The 20,419-nt window shown below is 37.2% G+C and overlaps 1 protein-coding gene across 2 annotated transcripts in view; it reads right to left on the reverse strand.

Moving 5' to 3' along the window:
- Window positions 1-3,456: 3,456 nt before the first annotated feature.
- The window catches only part of LOC119532392 (E2F associated phosphoprotein), a 38,762-nt gene continuing 21,799 nt past the window's right edge, over window positions 3,457-20,419 (reverse strand). Inside the window, exons 2-7 of one of the 2 annotated variants that reach the window (XM_037834796.1) lie at window positions 14,910-15,091; window positions 13,157-13,252; window positions 11,274-11,391; window positions 8,682-8,792; window positions 6,087-7,039; window positions 3,457-4,972 (exon numbers count right to left, since the gene is read on the reverse strand). In XM_037834796.1, coding sequence (XP_037690724.1) covers window positions 6,763-7,039; window positions 8,682-8,792; window positions 11,274-11,391; window positions 13,157-13,252; window positions 14,910-15,091 — 784 coding nt within the window. In that variant the 3' untranslated portion in view covers window positions 3,457-4,972; window positions 6,087-6,762. Of the gene's footprint in view, window positions 4,973-6,086; window positions 7,040-8,681; window positions 8,793-11,273; window positions 11,392-13,156; window positions 13,253-14,909; window positions 15,092-20,419 lie in introns of those variants that run through there. The other variant, XM_037834797.1, reaches the window with a different exon arrangement.

The following is a 20,419-nucleotide window of genomic DNA, read 5'->3' on the forward strand; positions in this document are numbered from 1 at the left end:
CAGCTGACAGAGCTGTTTCAGATGCTATCAGCCTTTCTTCAGTGAATGTATCCTCTTGTTGATGCCTTAGTTTGGACACTTTTATGGCCTTAGAACTGCAAATATGTAACTGTTCCAGACTGCTAATGCTGCTATTATGCAAAATACCAGAAATGGATTGGCTTTTATAAAAGGGATTTATTAAGTTACAAATTCTGGAAAATCTCTGTTAGCTGGGAAGGCACGCAGCTGGCATCTGCTGACCCTTTGTTCCGGTGTTCTGGCTTGGAATCGGCTTTCTCCAAAATGTCTCTAGGCTTATCTCTCTCAGCTTCTCAGAAGGAAACTCTGGGCTGGCATCTCCAAACATCTCTAAGCATCTCCAAGTGTCAGCATCAGCTCTTAACTTCTCTCCAAAATGTCCCTCTCAGCTGCTCTGAGCAACTTCTGTCTGTGAGCTCTCTTCTACGACTCCACCCTGAATGGCAGGGTCCACATCTCTATGGAAATAATTTAATCAAATGTTGCCACCCTAATCAAAAGTTTAATCAGTCTGCCCCCACAAGATTGCATTAAAGAATATAGCTTTTGGGGGGACATAATATATCCAAACCAGCACAGTACCCTAATAAATCCCCTTTATAAAATCCAATCCATTTCTGGTATTTTGCATAATAGCAGCTTTAGCAAACTGAAACACCCACCTTGAATTGGGTGGGTTACATCTCCATGGAAACAACCTAATCACAAGGTCCCACCCACAACAGGTCTCCAACCACAAGAATGGATTAAAAGAACCTGGAACTTTCTGGGGTACATAACAGTTTCAAACCAGCACAGGTGGCATTATAGATCACTGGGGAAAGGATGGACTTTCAATAGAGTGCTAAGTATCCATACAGAAAAAAAATAAATCCATGGTGGATTAAACAATTAAGTATGAATATAAAATTTAAAAACTCTCCAAAAAAACCCACAAAATATTGTTATGACCTCAGGATAGGGAGGGAGATCTTAAATAAGACACAAAATGTTAACCAAAAAATAAAATGATAAATTTACCTGAAAAGAAACAGCTTCTCAATAAAAGAAACTATAAGGAAGGTGCAATGACAGGCCACAAAATGACAGAAGTTGTTTGCAATACATATTACTGACAAAAGATTACTATCCAGAATGTATTTTTTTAGATTATAAAAAAAGTAAAATGGAAAAGACACAGCAATAGAAAAATCAAAATCAAGACCAAAATAAAAAATTGTTTTATATTCAAGTCAGTAAAAATTAAATCTGATAATATCAAGTATTGGAAGTATAGAGATCATAGAATTTTTTTGTAAGTTTTCCTTATATGTATGTAAATCAGCATAATATATATATTGTGGAAAATAATTTGGAACTATTTCTGAAAACTAAATAACCTCATACACTATAACCTACAATTATCATTCACAGATTTATACCCTAGAGAAACTTCTGCAAATATGTATCAAGAAACATGTTTAAGAATGTTCATAGCAAAATGTTTGTAATAGCAAATAAAAAATAATAAGGAAAACAGCTCAAATGTCCATCAGTTGGAGAATAACATGGTATATTAACATAATGGAGTATTATATACAGCAGAAAAAGTTAACCAGAACTACACCTAACAATGAAGATGAAACATAGAAACATATACATCAATTGTAAAAAGCAAGTCAGAAAAAAATTATATACAAAGCCAAACAATATATTATATAGGAATACAAACAAATATGATTGAACTAATTTTTAAAGTCAAAATGCAGGCTACTGGTTACCTTTTGGCAGGGAAGCAGGGTGAGAGGAAAAGGAAGAAGTACACAGATGCAGTTATTAGTCATGTTGTAGGTCTTAAGCTCTGTAACAAGCTCATAGGCATTTCTTTTAATTGGTATTATTCATAATTTACATATGTTATGCGCATCTTTTGTACATAGCAAATGTAACATTGAAAAAAAATTTAAGTTAATATCATAAACCCATATCTTCTTACCACTCTTTAAATCAGCTGTTTTCAATCCTGACCTGTGAATTATAATCTTTTTTTTTTTTTTAATGCATATTCCTGAACCACCTCAGACCTATGGAATCACACCCTCTGGGTCATGCTACATCTTTGAAAGCAACACTTAGGAGAGCACATCACCCTTCTACTCAAAATCTTTTAATGGACTTTTCCCATTATACCTAAAATAAAATCCAAACCACTTACCATGTCCTCCAAGGCTCTCCATTACTGGGTTTACCTATCCAACTGGTCTCCCATCACTTTCTCTCTTGGTTCCTGATGCTTAAGCTACACTGGCCCTGCTGTTTATCACATACGCCAAATAAGGTCTTGCCTAGTGACCTCTGCAACTTGCCTTTCTGTCTGAGCTGCACCCACCCACCACCCACCCCACCCCATATCTTCATATTGCCCTAGTTTCTTCTCAATATTCAGGTTTGATCTCAAATGTCACCTCTTTAGGCCTTCGTTGAGCTCTACTTAAATTTATAACACACATTCCAGTCAGTCTCTTCTAGCAGCTACTCCCTTACCTTCATATCCTAATTATTATCTGAAATCAACCTATTTGTTTTGATGTCTGCCTTCTGCCCCACCAAACAGTAAATACCATGAAAAGAAGAACACTTTTCCTCTTCTTACTTTTTATCAGGCCCTGGCATATAGTAACACTGAAAAGGAAAAGGAAAGAGAAATCAGGAGAGAGGGGGTAGAGTGAGTGGATAGAGGAAAGTTAATTGAAATCTCAGACCAAAGGGGGAAAGGGAGCCAAGTTCTAGAAGCTACTCAAGTGGAATGGAGCAGTTCTGCACCTAGAATGTATATTCATGATTTGAAAAGGGAATGGGGAAAGATGATTTTAAAAAAAGATTTAGGGAGAGAATCTGGAGGGTTCTGAGAAATTTTTCAACATTGTTCCCACTTTCTAGCTTAAGCTTTTACTCCCACTACTATTGATATGCCTCTCATTGATAAGGTAAAAAAAGAGAGAGATTTTCTACTTTTAATTGGAAGAATTTGGGAAATACGATTCAACTTATTGAAAAGTGCTTTGTAGTCAACTTCACTTATTTCATAAAGTCAAGGATTACCATCTAAATGAAAACTATGTCACCTAGAGTTTGCTTTGGTCTCAGGAAAAATTATCTTGTCCAATAAACCAACATCTATTAACAGATGTAAAATCTGTTACATTACTTAGAATTACTGAAATTGCTTAATTATGAGTACGGTAAGTTGGTAAACTGCTGTCCACCTTTTATCCCCCTTACTGATCCAAAGGAAGACTAAACAAAACTGATTTATCCATTTGGTACTGTAGGCAGAGTGCTCAGAGCCCACAAATTTTTCCAGACCACAGGAAAATATCTGAAATCTTGGACAGGGAGAAGGAGATGGTGGAGAAGGGGACAGTAGTTCTAAGATAAGAAAATAAAATGACAAAATTAAAATTAAGAAATATTTAATTAAATTCATGCATAATTCTTAAACTTAGAACATACACAAGTTTCACTACATTTGAAAACAGTTAAGTTAGATTTTTTCATTTCTTAAGAATTCCCATGCATGCACAATGATTGCTAAGAAATATACCCAACCATAAATAAGTCAATCATAATCAAATAACTTCAAAAAGAATAATCCTTTCCAAAAAAATCACCAAAAAAATTCAATATTGGAAATGGGTGCACCTTAATATTTAATATGATACAGTCCCTAATAGCCTGTCTCCTTCAGTTCCAAATCATTAATAATGATTCAGAGAGCCTGGGACAGTGTCTCCTGTAAGGAAGGGCTGGGGGGTTTATGAATGTAAAGTTTCTAAGAGTTAGGAGGAGCTGAGAAAAGAAGCAAGCACAAACAGTCTGTGTATAATATATACAGAAACACACACCATACAAATAGGGATACAACTTGTACCCTTTGAACACTTAAGGGAAAGATTTAATGCTGTGTATATTTTCACACCTATAGAATTTAGCTACCCAAGCCCCAAGGCAAGATGAAATTAAGCCAAAGGGAAGTGTGGCAGACAGACCACTACTGTGGCTCCAGGATTCCCATGTTACACACGGCCTCTATAATCTCCTCTGCTTGAGTGTGGGCAGTACCTGTGACTTGCTTCTAGCCAACAGAATACGACAATAGTGAAGAGACTCTACAGATGTAATTAAGGTCCCAAATTTGAATTACTCAAAAAAGGAGATTATCCTGAATGGGCCGACTTAATCAATGAAAATCCTAAAACCCTAAAAAGAGGGAGTGGGTCCTTCCTGAGGTTAGAGACTCAGTTGCTGGCTTTGAAACAGTCAGCTGCCATCTTATGAGGGGGCCTATTGAGCAGACCACGTGGCAAAAGAACTGCAGATGGCCTCGAGGGGCTGGGAGCAGCTACTGACAACCTGCAAGAAAACAGTGACCTCATAAGCAGGTGAGTTCCGCCAATAACTTGAGGGAGCCTGGAAGTGGATTCTTCCTCAGTCAAGTCTCCAGATGAGAATGCAACCTGACCAACAACTTAATTACAGCCTGTGAGACCCTGAGTAGAACACACTGCTAAGCTGTGCCCAGATTCCTAACTCACAAAATTATGAGATAATAAATGCACATTGTTTTAGCCTGCTAAATTTGTAGTCATTCACTAAACATACAGTAACAGAAAACTAACACAGTAAGCCAGGCTGATTAGGAAAAAGAACAATTAGCTTCAGTGGGATAGCCAAACCATAGCTCTAGAGCCACACATGTATTTAAACTTTATTTAATAGTAAATGATTTATGCTTATTTTAAAAAGGAGTTGAGGCAGATAAGGGCCACAGGTGGTCCTTAAAAGGTTCATATTAATTGTTTAACACAGAGGTAAGAGAAAACATTTGCTATTACAAGACATGAGAAGGCTATGCTGGAAAGCATTATGATTGTTGAATAATCTGAGATGTAATCACATTGTAGATAGCATCCTAAGAAAGCAAAAGAACAGAAAATATATCCAAATCCATGCATTAAAATTGAGGTGGAAACACTGTCATAGCCCTCTCTGCTTCAAACCCAAACAATATTCTTCACCAATTTCCTTACAAGATATTTCAAGGATTAAAAAAAAAAAGTTAAAGGAATATAAAAATTAGTTGTCTATAATTTTGTATTTTATAATACTTAAATATATTATAGTCTAGTCTTGGGCCATTTTCAATTTTCTTCTTGTTACATGATCTTGATTTCTTGCCTCACTTTTATTATGGAGTCATATTCTTAGAGTAGAGCTCCAACAATGTGGTTTTTGTAATATCATCTCTCGGTGATTTTTATGTTTAAGACCACTGAGAACTTCCCACTAGAGATGGGAATGGGAGTGTACAGAAGTGGGTTGTGGGATCTGGGAAGAAAGTGGGTTTTACAATGATAGTAAGATAGAATGAGACCTTATAAAGCTACAGAATAGCAAATACAAGGTTAAAATAAAGTGGCAGTGTTATTCTATAACATCATCTGGCAAGATGTTGAAACATCTGGAAGCAAATATATTGCTTCCAATCAGATAGCTATCAACATGTTTTAAAAATTATTGAATTTGCTGGCTATTAAAATATGGGGATTCCCTAGTATAGATTCTTTATCATTTCTCTGCCTCCACCCCATTCATAAAACAACACACTACCACTGGTTCCAGCTTTCTTTACATGTAGATTTCAGAAAGTTCAGAAGGCAAGGAGGTGGTGAGGACATGTTTTCCCTAATGGGAAAGCTTTGTTGAGCTCTGACCTCTGTGGAGACTCATTCCTCCAGTCTAATCATTTCACTTAACAGATGAGAAAACAGGGCTCAAAGAGACAAATTTGCCCAAGGTTAGCACAGCAGAACCTTAATTAAAACACATTTCCTGGCTTTTTTCACTCTGCCACATCTTCTCTATCAGACTAACAAGGGGACTCAAAGTTCTCTAATATTGTTTTTGGAAACAGTCTAATCATATTATTCTTAAAAAAAAAACATAAAATGCAGAAATGCCTACAATGTAATTTCCCCAAGCTACCACTAATGATTTTTATATTATCAGTGCAAAAAGCAACATACCTTCGTTGTGGCAACAGAAGAGATAAACGGTAGGCAGAAGAAGTAGCAAAGGATTTTGAAGTCTTAAATTGGAGAGTGAGGCTGCTGTTCCTCACAATAAATTTCAAATTTAATATGCCAATTCATTAAGTTTAGAACACTGGTAAGTACAATCCTTTTAAGGAAAGACCTGTATTACTCAAAGGCATCTGACAGTACCAACTCCATGTAATGATAACAGCTACTAAATACTGTTACTTCATTCTGGGGTGGGAGGAATAAAGATACTTCTTAGCAAAAACAATACAGACAGAAGTCAGGAAACAGTTTCCAATTTAATCACACAAAGGGTATATCCAAAATAAAAATAACCCTCTGAAATAAAGATTACTTATAACTCCAGAACATTTCAATTTCAAAGGACTTTAATAAATAAAAAGCCCCAAAGTTTCCAAAATATCCATCAAAATGGGAATGAATAATCAGTCCCATCAATGCTGGGGGTCGTAGGAGGGGAAGGGAACAGACTGAAGGTCTTTCTCTTTCTTAAAGGTCTTTCTCTTTCATAAAGATGCAACACTGCTCCCTCAAATAACAATTCAAAATGTCACTTAATGATATAAATAGGCAGGAAAAAAATAACTGTCCATATCTGCCTTATATCCAGTATTAGGCAATTAAATGCCAACTATGCTATTTAGGAATGGCTTGCTAAAACATTGAAAAAATGGAAGACTTCATCCTTATCGTAGACTGCCACTTCAGTGGAACATTCGGTGCACATGACTGGGTGATAGATTTCTTCCACTTCCGTCTCTGCCTGCTCTGCATCACCTTCACGGTTGGACTTCATCTTCTTATGGCCCCGCCTTTTCTTCCTGTTCTCTGAGGTTTTGTATCTTAAAACCTCCTCTTTGTTGACAGAACAATTCATCACAAACATTGCTCTATATTGAGTTTTGTATGATTCATGCCTAATAGGAAAATGAAATGGAGAATTTGGATTGTATGTTCTATTTTGATATTTATCCAATTTGATAAAATTTGAGAACACCAAAAACTTACTGAAATACCAAACAAAATGAAGACATGGGGACAAAATAGCAAATCTAAATAAATGTTAAGTTTTGTTTTTAAGAATAGGAACTTTTTAATGAATAATAGTACAGAGAATGAATGTATTTTTCTACTGCTATAAAAGTAACTTTTGTTTCAGAAGAAAATTTGATTTTCTCTTCAAACTTAGCAAGAGGAGAAAAGCTGTTGGAAATGTGACAGGTAATATTTAAATATTATTTGACTATGTCTTTTCCTGTTATGGCCTGAGACTCTACCCTTCTCTCATTACAGGTGGTTGCATTATGGTTACCATTTTAATAAAAGCCACAGGTTTAAAAGCTTAAAAAGCTTCTGATTTTGTAATGTCTACTCTTGGCTTTTCTCCACCAATCCAATGAACAGATAGTTTTCTTTGTTCTCTTCATATACTTAACATTTTCCTACTTCTTTTCCCACTTAGTAAGTTGATCTTCTTTTTTTCCCCTTAAACCTCATACAACAGAAATACATATCTGGCTTTTTGAACTCGGACTTCCATTCACTAGCTCCAAATTTAACCTCCAACATCACCATCATCACAACCACCAGGAATTTGGGCTGTGCAAGCTGGCACTTAAATGCAACCTTTCAAAAATACATTCAATCATACATAGTTTTAGTTTCCTATGCATATAGTTTTTGTATACATGCCTCTCACTTCTATAAGAAGCTCTTATTTCATGTTCACATGTGTTTTTCCTATTCTTTGTATTTCTTATGAATCAGAACAAACCATTTTTTGAACTGTTTCCTTAAAGAATATTCAACCATCCAGGATTTGTTTCTTTTCCTTATAAATCTTAAATCATTATTTCTCTAAATTTTAAAGTTTTTGACTTAAGAAAAAAAATTCACTTTTACTCTATTCTGTTGGAACTCCGAATTAATATGAACATGATTTTCACTAAGGCCAGTTTCCACTGTTAGATCATGAAGCAACTTTTGGGTTAGAGAAATCCCATGACATGGTTTAGTTTGTAAGAGAAGCAACTTAAATACAAAGTCATTTTACTTTTTCCTCATTCCAGAAACATATTTGAGGTATTATTTTATATGCAAAAAGCTTAAGAGTTCATAAGGAGAATAAAAAAATTATTATATATGACCAGAAACCTCAAGCTAGCTAAAAAGAATAAACTAAAAATGGGTACTAATTAGTTTCCAGAATTAATCCACATCTGTATCATCATTTAGTTTCAGTTAAATGGATTCCAAATATAGACAAAGCCAGGAATTTATAAGGCCACAAAAAAAAAAAAAAAAAAAAAAGAAGGAAAAAAAAGGAAAGAGGCAAGTGTGTATGTATTTGAGAGATTATGTCATTCTTCCACAAAATATATGCAGTTTCATAGACTAGAAAAGCTACTTATAACAAAACTATGTACAATCAAAATTACTTGTATGGATTAGTCAGGTAGCACCAAAGATATATGAGTACAGAACCTAAATTAGGATTCCTGAGTACTTCAAAAGTCTATTTCTTATTTAAATAAAGGGCCATTTTTGTTCATCTATTACCTTTGGCAATCAAGGCACAGTGTGGTCATGCAGGCAGGGCAATTCAAGACAGCATCACTATTTGGAACAGGCTGTTGGTGACATGGCCGCTGTATTCCAAAACCATGGTAACTAGATCAGAAAAAGAAAGGAGGGGGAACATTAAAACCAGATCTTGTTTTTAATACCATTCTCCAATAAAAAGAATTAGTACTCCTGATTCTAGGACTGGGACAGGGAACACACAAGATGAGCCTGGAATATCTTACAGTACCACAAAGTAAGGAAGCACTTAAAAACAAAAAAAAAAATGGGACTATATCAAATAGGCACAGGAATCAGCCAAAAGAGCTCCCAATGGCCAAAGGCAATATAATTTAAGCAATAAAATAAAGTACTATTGGATTATAACCCAAAAGTAAAAACAAATAATGAGTCCATGCCAATATAAATAAATACTTGAATAAATAAATGAGAAGGAACAGACAAATCTCCTATACAGAAGAATTCCAAATAATTTATGTAAATGCTCTACCTTCAAGGAGGTAGTGCATAACTGCCCACTCCTTATACTGTGGGCTGCACATAGTGACCTCCTTCCATTATAGGAAGAGGGGAGGGAAAAACTTTACAGTGGGGTAAAACAGCAAATGCTATCTCAGTAGGAAGACCAAGGTCAACATCATCAAAAACCATGCTGACAGTATGCACCCTTGATATGATGTGATGCAAAGGGTACTTTACCTCTTTGATCTTCCTTCCAAAACCTCATAATCCCAATCTAACCATGAGGAAAACATCAGACAAATTCCAATACAGAGGTATCCTACAATATACCTGACCAATACTGCTCTAAACGTTAAGATCATAAAAACAAGGGAAATCCGAGAAACAATCACAACAAAGGGCACCCTAAGGAGACAACTAAATGCAATGAGATATCCTGGATGGGATCCTGAAAAAGAAAAAAAGACATTAGGTAAAAACTAAGGAACTATAAATAAACTATAGTCTTTAGTCAATATATCAATATTGGCTCATTAATTGTAACAAATATACAATACTAATGTAAGATGTTAATAATAGAGGAAACTGTACAGGGGTTAGAAGATTATACAGGAACTCTCTGTGCTTATCTGTTCAATTTTTCTGTAAATTTAAAACTATTCTAAAAACATAGTTATTAATTTTTTTAAAAGCACATTAAAGGTATATAAACAAACAAGTATGTAAACGCTAAGTGCATAAGGATTTTTGTCTGCTTGGTTCACTTTTATATCTCAAAAGCATAAAACAGTATCTGGCATATATAGTAAATATATGCTCAATAAATATTTGGTGATTAAAAGAATAAAGCATGAATCCAATTATAGGGGTATTAAAGTATTTAAAAAAAAAGTTTATGATAAACTCCTAAAAACACTGAATAACAAAAGCAAAGCATTTGACATTATATCCTAAAACCTTTAAATATTTGTGGGGAAAATACTGAAAACATGTAGTACAGATTTTACAATTGCTGTTAAATGCCTCAAAATTTAGCAAATTTCAAAGCCCAAATTTCAAGAAAGTAAATTATATGTTTATTCAATAGATATTTACTGTTTGCTCATTTAACAATGTACAAGATGCTAGGGATTCAACATTGAACAAAAAAGGTATCATCACTGCCCTCACGGTGCTTAAAAAAAAGTGAATTCATTATTTTGTCTTCTGATATCTTAAAAAGCAACCATTGCTTGATGCAAGAATGTAAATAACAAATCAACAAAGTATTTCTTCTCAAGTGTATTTAACAGTGAAAATACATTCCATCTTACTTCACTGACAAATTGACTAACAGTGTCAGTAGCTTAACCATCTCAATATCACTTACAGCACTTAAAATATTAATTTCAGACAGTGGGTGACCGAAAACATTTGTTAAATGCAAGGAGCAGTTGGAAGAAGTAGTGCATGGGTGAAAGGAGAGGGGAAAAAAAAGACAAAAGCGTGTAGTGGAGGTTAAAATGTGGTATATAACAACATCAAAATCCCTCTGGGATTAATAAAAAATACAGATTCTTATATCCTACTTTAACCAAAACCTTCTAGAATAGGACTTAAGGGTTTGTATGTCAGATGATTTCCCAGGTGATTCTGAAGTACAACTAGGTTGGGAAAGTACAGGGCAATGGTGATAAATTGCCTAGCTTTTTATTTTATGATGAATCAGCCTTTAAATAAAAATCAAATTTGTTAAATGGCTAAAAAGATCAATTCAGGTGCTAAACATAATATTCAGTCTTCATCCACATAAACTCTTAATCTAAAAGTAATTTAAAATTTTGTCTATCTGAAAAAAAGTCAATTTTGTTTCTCAGAGAGACTGACCACAACAGTTTGAATTCCACAAAAGTTTTTTTTTTAAATCACATGTCTGAATGAAATTTGCTGATTATTTTCAAAACAAACTACTCAGCAGTTTTTTTCTCAAACTTCTTTGTTTATGTGTTTGTGTGTGTATAAACATATGTAAACATATACACAAATATTCAAAATGTGAATGCAGTGAAAATCATGCTTTGGTCACTTTTTTCCTAAAGATTTCAAATATTAAATTTAAGCTCTTACCCCCTTCTCTGTGCATCAACCCAGGCCTGATCTCTGTTATCTTTTTCAGGATCATAGAGTAATTCATCATTTGTTGGAATCCTGCGTTGTTTCTTTTTTTTCTTCTTGGTCACCTGTGCTAATTTGAAAATGTTAAGGATATGGGTAAGTATCATATCTAAAGTTCATAACCATTTACTACAAAATGAAGAATCCCGTTTCCTAAACTATATATTTTTTCCTAAAATTTTTTAAAAACCATTCCTCTAAATAAAGTTCTTGTCCAGTTAGTAAGGTACTAAAATCATGATGAAAGAAGAGGCATAAATCATTTCTTCACCAAAACCTGGCATCTCAAGGACTGAGTACAAATAATGAGAATTCAGAGTCTCAAAAAGGCTACTTAAAGCAAGCCAAGTACAGAAACTATTCTCAGATGTCTAATTTCTCCACAAGTTCCCATATGTAAAATGCTATTGAAATCAGAACAAAAATATTTGAAAATGGAGAAAGAACTACAGCCATCCACATACTCAAACTTTTAAAATATATACTTTGGCAGATTAATGTTTAGGTAATAATATATAAAAATATAAAATTGTTACTTTACCACATAAATTTACCTTTGTATTCCAGTGTAATTATTGATATAATGAAATTAGTTTTAGCTTGTATCATTTTGTTTGACTTTGTCCAAATTTTATACAAAACCAATTCCAAAGAACAAAGCTAGTAAAAAATCAACAAGTTAGGATTACCCTGCAGGAGAGTAAAAATATAGAAACTATTTGCAAGACTAAAAATAAATGTTGCTGCTCTAAGGAACTTGAAGAGAAAGGAAGATCAAGAGCCCTGGGGAGCAGAGATGTTGAGTGAGGACATGCTCCCTCTCCCCAGGGTGGGCTATGCAGGGCCCGTGCTGTTGCCCATGTCCTCACATGCCTGCACCCCCAGCTAGTCATAATCAATTCTGCTTTTGTTTTCACATCAGTGGTCTGCAATCTCTCTTTTTTTTTTTTTTAATTCATTTTATTGAGATATATTCACATACCATGCAGTCATACAAAACTAAGCATACATCCAATTGTTGACAGTACCATTACACAGTTGTGCATTCATCACCAAAATCAATGCCTGACACCTTCATTATCACACACACAAAAATAACAAGAATAAAAATTAAAGTGAAAAAGAGCAATTAAAGTGAAAAAGAACACTGGGTGCCTTTGTTTATTTGTTTGTTTTCCCTTCCCCCATTTTTCTACCCATCCATCCACAAACTAGACAAAAGGGAGAGTGGTCCACACAACCCCCCAATCACACTGTCACCCCTCACAAGCCACACTTCCATACAATCGTCTTCAAGATTCACAGGTTCTGGATTGTAGTTTGATAGTTTCGGGTATTTACTGCTAGCTACTCCAATTTACTAGAACCTAGAAAGGGTTGTCTATATTGTACGTAAGAGTGTCCACCAGAGTGACCTCTTGGCTCCTTTTGGAATCTCTCTGCCACTGTAGCTTATTTCATTTCCTTTCACATCCCCCTTTTGGTCAAGAAGATGTTCTCCATCCCACAATGCTGGGTCTAGATTTCTCCCCAAGAGTCATATACCACGTTGCCAGGGAGATTCACTCCCCTGGGTGTCTGATCCCCCATAGCGGGGAGGGCAGTGATTTCACCTGCCAGGTTGGCTTAGCTAGAGAGAGAGGGCCACATCTGAGCAACAAAGAGGCATTTGGGAGGAGGCTCTTAGGTACAATTATAGGGAGGCCTAGCCTCTCCTTTGGTCTGCAATCTCTTAAAAAGCAAAACTCAGAGGGAAATACTAATTTTAAATAATTATTAGGTGAACTTTTCCCACAAAATATAACTGCTAAACCTGATAAATACAAGTTATTTACCTGCTTTATCTTCATCTTCAGAATCAGAATCAAAATATATATCATCGTAGTACTTTGCAGGAACTCTTCCAACTTGCCCATTTCCTGAGGAAGACCCTATTCAAATCAGAATGGAAGTTTACAGACTAAACCACACGTAATTCTTCCATTGCCTCCAAGTAGTATCAACCTCATTCCCAATCTCATTTGGATGAGAAATATTTTCACATCAGTGACTTACTGAATTCCCGTGCCCTGTGCAATTACAAAGAACTGTGTGTCCTTGACTAAGTGTTCCAAATCATGAGAAAACTATTCTCTCCCTTCCCACAAAATTTAATGAAATAAACAGCCATGTTTTCGGTTTACCAGCACAGCTCTACATTTCAGTCTTACAACATGGAGAACAGGAAATAAACTCTTGTTTTACAGGACTTTAGGGAAAGAGGATTAGAACCCTACAGAGAGGCAGGAGGAATGAGTCAAGGACACACTCTTCCTCTCCCCAGTTGTGCCCAGCACCAAGACATTATGTCATCACATGCCTACATCCCCAGCTATTCCTCTTAATAAACATCTGTTTTTGTTTTCTGATGATAATAATGATGATGGTTATGTATGCTATCAGTTCTTAACAGTTAAAAATACATAGCATATTAACATGGAAACCAATGTTGAGGAGTCCTACTTTCACAACCAGTTTTAGGGTCAGGTACATTTTATATAAACACCAGGTATCAAAATAAAGCTCTCATAGGTATATCCACCAGACCACTCTAGAAGGAAATGCTGCTACTGCCTGAGATGGCAAATAGCAAAAACAGTATGTAAAACCCCCATGAGCACACAAATTCATAATAAAGTAAAATGCTAATAACTAGCAAATGTGTGGCTTACTTCAGGAGGAATATTTACTGGTTCTGGATCTAAATCTAATGCCTTAAAATTTTAAACTACTTAAAAGTAGGTTTCATTACTAACTAAAATGAGACAAGAATCTATGGTGACACATCATTAAATCTGCCACATCAGCGCTATCTTAATCTTTAAAATACTTCTATAAACTTGTGTGCCTTTTTTTTTTTTTTAATCCCGGAGTAAAAACTGCAAAAAGAAATTATACAAGCAAATGGTACAAAATAGTCTCTATCCAACAACACAGAAAATTTTTTCACTAGTCATTGAAAGAAAACTCCAACTCAGATCATCAAACTCAATAAATATTTATTGAGCACTGTGGTGGTTTGGAACTGTATGTACCTCAGATAATCATGTTCTTAAGGCTAATCCATGCCTGTTGGTGTAAACCTATTCTAAGTAGGACCTTTTGATGAGGTTACATCAGTTAGGGCATGGCCCAGAGTGGGTCTTAATCCTCTTATTGGAGTCTCTATAAACTGGATGAATATGGAGAGAGAGAGAAAGCCACACAAACAAGAAGCTGAAAACAACGAAACCCAGAGGAGAAAGGAGAGACCAGCAGACGCCACCATGTGCCTTGCCATGTGGCAGAGGAGCTCAGGATTGCCAGCAACCAGTCTTTGAGAAGAAAGAATCGCCCTGATGATGCCTTGATTTGGACATTTTTCTCAGCCTCAAAACTGTAAGCTTGTAAGCTAATAAATTCCTGTTGTTAGAGACAATGCATTTGATGGTCTCTACTTGGAGCCGTCTAGCAAACTAAAACAAGCACCCACTGAAAGTGCTGGAGGTGCAACAGAGCATACATAGGGTCCTGGCCTTCCATTAAATATATGAAAATTTGAAAGTTCACCTGCTTCTAAAGAGGACAACTTGTTCTCCATTGATTTTATGGTGGAATTTAGTTCAGCTTCCATTTCTTTTTCAAATTCATCTTCACTAGATGATTCACTTTCTCCAGTAAGACATTCTCTGATAAGTTTTCGTTTTTGGTCCAGAGTTCCATGTAAAAGCACATCCACTTCATCTTCAGAACTAGTGTACATTTAAATCAGAAAGAATAGGAATATTAATGAATTAAAATAACTTAAACCCCCCCAATCGCACTGCCCAATAATAAATTTAATTTTTAAAAAAATTTTACAAGGTTGTATTTGATATACTGATCATACTACATGCAGCTTTCTCACTTCATAGAGCGACCATTTCTGCATATTTCCAAATATATTTTCCCCGTTCTTGAATTGTTTATGTTATTGTTAGGCTAGCAGACTAGAAAAAAAAATTTTTTTAACATAATTTAAGGGAGGGTACTAAAAATATAGTTGTTTCATTTCCCCCTTAATCCTGTTGCCAAAACGTCCTTCCTAAAGAATTCTGATCATGTCACTATCCAACTCAGAAACCTTCAATGGCCAAAACAGCCTTCCACAATCTGGCTCCAACTTATCTTTTCAATCTTACCTCCACTATTACCCTTTCTCTACCCCAACTAGGGCAATTTTACTCCTCAGGAAACATTTGACATTTTTGATTATCACAACTTGGGGGAGGGAAGGCAAGGAATGCTGGAATCTAGTGGGTAGAGGCCAGGGATTGTTGCTAAACATCCTTCAATGCAGAGGATGCCTCCCACACCAAGAATTATCCAGACCAAATGTCAATGGTGCTAAGGTTAAGAAATCCTGATCTTCCCTATATTTCACTATTTCCAAAGTATGGGATGCAGGAGATAATTTTAAGTAGAGCAGGAAATAACATTCACTCCCTGTTGGTGGGAATGTAAAATGGCAGCCACTATGGAAAACAGTTCAGCAGTTGTTTAAAAACAAAACATGCAACTACCATACAACCCAGCAATTGCACCCATGGACATTTATCGCAGAGAAATGAATCTTACTTATGTTCATTCAAACTCCTATACATGGGAGGGAGGGGCAAGATGACTGCATAAAGAGGAGTAGAATTTAGTTAGTCCCCTGGAACAACTAATAAACAACCAGGAACAACTAGTAAATAATGTGGAACAACTGCTGGGGGACAACTGTGACTGTCCACACATCGTACGCCAACCTGGATTGGGAGGAATGCTTGAGACCACAGCATGAAATCTGTAAGCAAAAACTGCTGCAGAACTGCACCAGAAGCCCTGCCCCCCCACGGCAGGCTGAGCTGCAAAACCTCACTGAGGTAGAAAGCAGCACTCTCCAAGAGAGCAAATATAGCTCAGCTGAGCTCCAACTGGGGTTTTAATTAACAAATGAGGGCTGCTGAAACAAGGTACAAACCCCCAACAAGCAGACAGAGGCTTTTAGTGGCAACTGAACTTAAAGAACTGGAAGACTCATCTGTCCCAGGAAGGGAAGCCCAGAAGACCAGGTGTTACTTCTGGCCAACGAATGACACTGGGGGCCATGTATTGGCTCTAAAAGGGGGCTTTCTATCCCTTTTCCTCTCTCAACCTGAGAGGCTCAGAGGAGAGAGCCTCAGCCATTTTCATTTCAGAGCACTCTGACCCAGACAGGAGTGGAGATAACAGTCAGAGAGACAATTCAAATGCAGATGATAACTCCCTAGGGGGTGTGTCTTCCATAAGATTAAGGAGGTAGGACCCAGATTTCCCTTCAGAACAAGACCCCAGAGCCTAGGGGAAAACAACCAAAACAGAAACTGAAGGGGCCACACCTCCTTACCTCAATTGGGAACCACAGGCTGACAGGCACCACCTGCTGGGCAGGTTAGGAAAAGGACAGCAGCTAGAGACCTCACTGGAAAATCTGTCATTCTTCTAAGATACACCCTGAATATAACCCCATTCTGAGACCTGAACCCGTTCTGGTCTGGGAAAATCTGATTGGGGTAACCAAGGAAACCAGATGCCTAAACAATAGAAAACTACAATCTACACTAGGAAAAACGAAGATATGGCCCAGTCAAAGGAACAAACTCACACCTCAATCAAGATATATTTGAGATATTGTTTCACTTTAATGAAACAGTCAATTAAAGATTTCCAAAGAAATAAGCTAAATCAAATAAAAAACCAAATCAGGGAACTAAGATGGCGGCTAGCTGAGACAGGGCGAAAAAAACGCCTCCGTGAAAAACACTAGCTAAAAACCAGAAAGTGACCTAGAATACCAGTTACAGCGATGCACCAACTAGATGAGGGCTCCTAGCTCCAGAGGGGCCGTATACTTGGTGAAACCAGGAGTCAGCATTCTGAAACGAGTGAGTAAGCTGGCTGGAAGACCTGCAGCCACGCAGCGGGCTGGGGAAGCCAGGGTTCAGCATTTGGAGACCAGCTGGCTGTTTTTTTTAAAAAAAAAAAAAGGAGCGGCTCCAGTAGCAATTGTGGGAACCACGCAGAAAAACACAGCAAGAGGGGACTGGGCTGGCCTCTTGCTGTCTGGCCGGGGAGATAGCCCACAGCAGATCCCTTGGGTTCAGGGGAACGGAGGGGAGAGCCGGAAGCAGAAAGAAACCCTGCGGCTAGCAGCTAGCCCCCGGAGGGCTGGATAAACTCCTGCCCGGGGCTGTGCCCACAGCCCAAAACCCCGCTAGTTGTCCCGGAGCTGGGAAGGAGGAACGGTGCGAGGAGGAGGGGGCTGAGACGCCCCGCTCGGCCATTTTTGCTTCGGGCTGGGAGTGCGCCGCTACACAGCCCGGCGGCCCAGGGCTTCCCTTGTGGGACGGCGCACACTGATGACATAGCACAGCCTTCCCTTGGCTGAGCTACTGGAGGAGCGCAGCTGGGAGGGGGGATCCGCTCAGAGAACCCAGGGACGCTACACCAAGTCCGGTGGTTTATGGATCAGCGAGAGTGAGAGGCTGGGGCTGAACTGAAATGAAGGCTTAGACTTGTGCGGAGGCCTTGAATCTCCGGGATCCTGGGGGATTTGAACATTAGAACTGCCCTTCCTCCCTGGCTACCTGTACACATGCCCCACATTCAGGGCGGACAGCTCCAGCAACACACCCAAACTGAGTTCTCCAACTGAACCCACAAGAATCATTTCCCCACACAAAGCAGGAAAAAAGGTTGAGAACTGACTCGAGGGATATACGAGACTCACAGACGCCATCTGCTGGTTAGTTAGAGAAAGTGTACGTCACCAAACTGTGCTCTTGAAAAATTAGATCGATATCCCTTTTTCTTTACAACTTGAAAGAGCCCTATCAAGCAAAACAAATGCCAAGAGACCAAAAACAACAGAAAATCTTAATGCATATGATAAAACCAGAAGATATGGAGAATCCAACTCCAAACACACAAACCAAAATATCGGAAGATACAGTATACCTCACAAAGTTAATCAAAGATCTACAATCGAGGAACAAAAACATGGCAAAGGATTTAAAGAACATCAAGAAGACCATGGCCCAGGATATAAGCTACATAAAGAAGACCCTAGACGAGCATAAAGAAGACATAGCAAGAGTAAATAAAAAAATAGAAGATCTTATGGAAATAAAAGAAACTGTTGGCCAAATTAAAAAGACTCTGGATAGTCACAATACAAGACTAGAGGAAGCCGAACAACGTCTCAGTGTCCTAGAAGCCCACAGAACAGAAAATGAAAGAACAAAAGAAAGGAGAAAAAAATAAAAAAAATCGAAACGGATCTCAGGGATGCCATAGATAAAATAAAACGTCCAAACTTAAGACTCATTGGTGACCCAGAAGGGGAAGAGAAGGGTAAAGGTCTAGAAAGAGTATTCAAAGAAATTGTTGGGGAAAACTTCCCCAACCTTCTACACAATATAAATACACAAAGCATAAATGCCCAGCGAACTCCAAATAGAATAAATCCAAATAAACCCACTCCGAGACATATTCTGATCAGACCGTCAAATACTGAAGAGAAGGAGCAAGTTCTGAAAGCAGCAAGAGAAAAGCAATTCACCACATACAAAGGAAACAAGATAAGATTAAGTAGTGACTACTCAGCAGCAACCATGAAGGCAAGAAGGCAGTGGCATGACATATTTAAAACTCTGAGAGAGAAAAATTTCCAACCAAGAATACTTTATCCAGCAAAACTCTCCTTCAAATTTGAGGGAGAGCTTAAATTTTTCACAGACAAACAAATGCTGAGAGACTTTGCCGATGAAAGACCTGCCCTACTTCAGATTCTAATGGGAACCCTGCTGAAGGAGAGACAGGGAAAGGAGAAAGAGATATAGAGAATTTTAACAGACATATATAGTACCTTACATCCCAAATCACTTTTCTCTAGTCATCACAGATCTTTCTCAAGAAGGGACCATAAGCTGGGTCATAAAACAAGCCTCAAGAAATTTAAAAAAAAAAAACATTGAATATACTCAAAGCACATTCTCCAACCACAATGGAATACAAACAGAAGCCAATAATTTTTGAACTGTAATTCCACTAGTTACTTCCTACATGATATAAAATACACAAACTCTAAGGACAAATCAGTGGTTTTGAACTCAATGTAAAATATGTAATTTTAGACAACTATATAAAGGTGGGGGAATGAAGGAGTAAAGGAACATAGTTTATGTGTCCTATTGAAGTGAAGGTGGTTATCAAAGAAAAACAAGATTGATATGGATTTAAGAGGTTAATTTTAAGCCCCACAGTAAACACAAAGAAATTATCAGAGAATATAACCATAGAGATGAAAAGTAGAGTTTGGGTTAAGAGAAATGGGGGAAGGGGCAATGGGGAGTTAAGAAATGAGTGTAGGGTTGCTGTTTGAGATGAAGGGAAATTTCTAGTAATGGATGGTGGGAAAGAGCATTACAACATTCTAAACGTGATTAATCCCACTAATGAAAGGCTAGGGAGGGAGTGGAATGGGAAGATTTAGGCTGTATATATGTTTCCACAACTGAAAAAAAAAAAAAAAAAAGTCAGTCTAACTAGATGACAATTGAATACGAAGGATGAACTTCGATGGGACAGGAGGATAGAGGACAGGTGGCTCAAAGGGACACAGTTGAGACATAAGGAAAAGGAAATATAGAATGTAAGCTTTTTATCATTGTTGAATCTATTGTACTTCTTAGCTGCGCTTAATAGGATTGCATGAAAGAATGTTCTTGTTCATGGGAAGTGTATATGTTAATTATAGTAAATGCTCAAGTATGTCTGCAGCTAACTCTCATATGTTCAGAAGACAGAGCAATAGATGATGGATGATAGGGAGGGAGGGAGGGAAAGAAATAGCAGTGCGACAGCAAGTTAAAGTTGGTGGATTGAGCTACCGGGGTGGGGGGGGTCAGGGTATGATGGAATTCTGTGTATGGGGCTAGAATTGTTTTTGCAACTGTTCATATAACTTTGAATTTATTTCAAAATTAAAAAAAAAAATTACATCATACCTTCCAACC

Source organism: Choloepus didactylus, chromosome 4 (genome assembly GCF_015220235.1).
Source record: "Choloepus didactylus isolate mChoDid1 chromosome 4, mChoDid1.pri, whole genome shotgun sequence".
Lineage (NCBI taxonomy): Eukaryota > Metazoa > Chordata > Mammalia > Pilosa > Megalonychidae > Choloepus > Choloepus didactylus.